The following is a 2,893-nucleotide window of genomic DNA, read 5'->3' as shown; positions in this document are numbered from 1 at the left end:
AACCTTTGCCTAAGTGGTGTAATAAATAAAATGTAATAATAAAAAGCACATATGTATGTGATAAATATTTATTAGTTGATTTTTTTCTAAGTAAATTTAGCAGCTATAAGGCGGGTCTTGCATTCTCTTGGCGAGAGCTGATGGGTGAATGGATTCTTCCCAATCTTCTTCCAAAACTGCTTCCACAATTTGATCTTCACTTTGTATATCGCTGTTGTTTTCAACTGTGTTGAGTCGCATATTATGCAGAGTTGCGCAGGAGTTTACAATCCTGCCAGCGAAGCCTGGCTCGTACATAAGTACTCGCTGCTTCGAAAGGCATCGCCATGTTCCCTTTAAAACTCCAAATAGTCGTTCGACACAGTTCCTTGCTTTACATAAAGCCTCATTGTATCGAAATTGCGTTGAACCTTCTCTCTGGTTTGATAGAGGTGTCATCAGCCATGGCTCTAATGGGTAACCCGAGTCTCCTGTAAGATATTATAAATCAAAATAAATGTCGTCAATTTTCTAAAGAACAATACCTATTAAAAATGTGCTATGGTCTCCCCAATCATATGCTCGCTTCATTGCTCTCCGAACAGCGGATGCATTCCATATATATATGCATCATGACGTGCACCGGGAAATCTCGCATTTACATTCAAAATTTTGAGGTTCGAATCACACACCTGTAAAAAAACAACCACTGTCTTAAAAAGCTGGGATCCAATAAGCGAAAAGACGAGCATACAGAAATACAAATATTTATTTACATACGTATGTATGTATTTCTTACCATTTGAACGTTTATCGAGTAATAGCCGTGATGATTAACGTATGCCTCCTCATGATCGTTTGGCCCGATAACTGCTATGTGCGTGCAATCAATTGCACCAATAGCGCCATCAAGGGGCTCACGCGCTGCTGAAAAATTACTTCGAGCAACCTGTCGTTCAACTACCGTCATCGGGTAACGTACGTTTTCCATAAACATAGTTTCATTTAGGGCATCAGTTACCCTATGAATTGAACGACTAATGGAAGACTGACTCATTGAGAGTCCCCATTGCTCTCCCACTGGCCGTTGGTAGCAGCCGGTCGCATAAAAACGAAGCGCTGCAAGCACCTGAAAATCGATGAATTCCCTTTTTAAATTGATGGCCTTTGTTTGATGATCAAGAAGTTTGAGATCTCTTACCTTTTTTCAGCCGATAATGCTGATACATATTTTCTTTCAAGACGACTGCCAATTTTGTCTATGATTTCATAAACAAGATTTGGGGTCAGCCGGTATAACCTTTTAAATTGGCCCTCGTCCAAATCAAAGGGGCTGTCCACTTCTCTTAGTAGAGCGCGTTCTGCTACAAAACTCCTTGCTCCTTGGGCCATTTCCGCATCGTATCCAAGAAACTGGAACGCCATTGTCGTTTTCTAAAAAGTTGTATTTTTTATAAACGAATTTATAATTTTTTATTATAATAGTTTGCTTACCGATGAATTTTGCCTAATTTTTCTCAATAAAAACTTAAACCAATTTTATCGTTAGGCTTTTCAACGACAAAATATTCGTAGCTAGGCTATCGACAAATTTCGTTACACAACTGTCAAAGCTACCGACAATATTCGCTAAAAGTGTGCTTGGGAATAGCAGTTAACGATACTTGTCGGAATCGATAGCTAACAATACGAAATTTGTCGTTAAGAAAAATGGGAATCGCACTACTGATATTAATTACTGTTACTAACGCTCAGTAAATAGATGACGCTGTCGAGAGCTGATGCTTGTATGATAATGAAACAAAGGTTGCTGGCAGTGTTGCCAAAAAGGTTACTGGAGGCGTCGCCATCTGTTTTTTTTTGCAGCAATTCAATAAAATATCCGATTGTATTCCAGCGTTACCCCATATTATGGAAATTGTGCTATACGGGTGTTAATTCAAGTCACTGTACCCCAGCAAATTGGTGTTTACGATTTTAAAGGTACTAAGGCGTGTTCGTACAGAGCTTGATCAAACAATTTATACTACGCTGTCCGTTCGAAGACAAATAAATACAAATTATAGATAAATAATAATTTACATCGAAGGTCACGTTCCACAATGAAAGCTAAATAGGTACGTATACACTGTCATCCTCATAACGTATACATTGTGTTTGGTATAACGTATAGGTTGTGTTAGATATACCGTTTACATTGGGTTTTGAGAAAACATATATGTAAATAAATTTTAATTCGTATAACGAATTAGTAGTTTTTGATATAACGTGCGCGTTGTTTAAAGTAAACGGTTTACGTTATTTTAGGGATAACGTGTAAATTGTCATAGCTTTAACGTATTCCTTATGTTAGGGATAAAGCATAAATTGTCAGAGGTTGTCGTACGTATGACGCATACTTTACTACATACTTTAATAAAAACTTGCAAATTGGTGCTGATTTTGCGTTCGCGTTTGTTTTTTAATTCTTTTCAAAATCGTTCGTTTCTCTCCTGCAAGTTGTTGCTGGATAATTGTCACTAGAGATCTATTCGAACAGCCTCTTGATTACAAAAAAATTACTAAATTCAAATTGTCTGTTGATAGCGCTCAGAAAATAGATAACGCTGATAAGACTACTTTGGAATTAAGCATTCTACCAGAAAAGCGCAGCTATACTAAAACAGCTAAGCGAATAGGCATCTAAACGGAATGTACCGTAGTAAACTAATTTTAGAACTAATTTAGAAATTTGGTCGTTACCTTACCCCACCTAATATTAATAATTGAACAAGATTTGTAGTACAAGTGATGATCAATATACTATATTAGTTAAAGCACGATAAAGCTAAAAGTATGGCACATAAGGATGCCTTAATGTAAACAAAGGAATTAGTTTTTCTCCTTTAAATTACACTGTGGAACAAATTCAGGC

The 2,893-nt window shown here is 36.9% G+C and overlaps 1 protein-coding gene across 1 annotated transcript; it reads right to left on the bottom strand.

The window, feature by feature from the left end:
* Window positions 1–566: 566 nt before the first annotated feature.
* On the bottom strand, window positions 567–1,404 carry LOC118750439 (putative nuclease HARBI1). The gene is made up of 3 exons (XM_036485160.1): window positions 1,181–1,404; window positions 779–1,127; window positions 567–701 (listed from the first exon to the last, which is right to left on the bottom strand). The coding sequence occupies exons 1-3, from the start codon at window positions 1,402–1,404 to the stop codon at window positions 567–569; spliced, it is 708 nt and encodes a 235-aa protein (XP_036341053.1).
* Window positions 1,405–2,893: the final 1,489 nt, after the last annotated feature.

Source organism: Rhagoletis pomonella, unplaced genomic scaffold (assembly GCF_013731165.1).
Source record: "Rhagoletis pomonella isolate Grant_MI unplaced genomic scaffold, Rhpom_1.0 Rhpom_scaffold_00239, whole genome shotgun sequence".
NCBI classification, from domain to species: Eukaryota; Metazoa; Arthropoda; class Insecta; order Diptera; family Tephritidae; genus Rhagoletis; species Rhagoletis pomonella.
The sequence above is the reverse complement of the archived record's forward strand: the minus strand, read 5'-3'. Positions and strand labels throughout refer to the sequence as shown.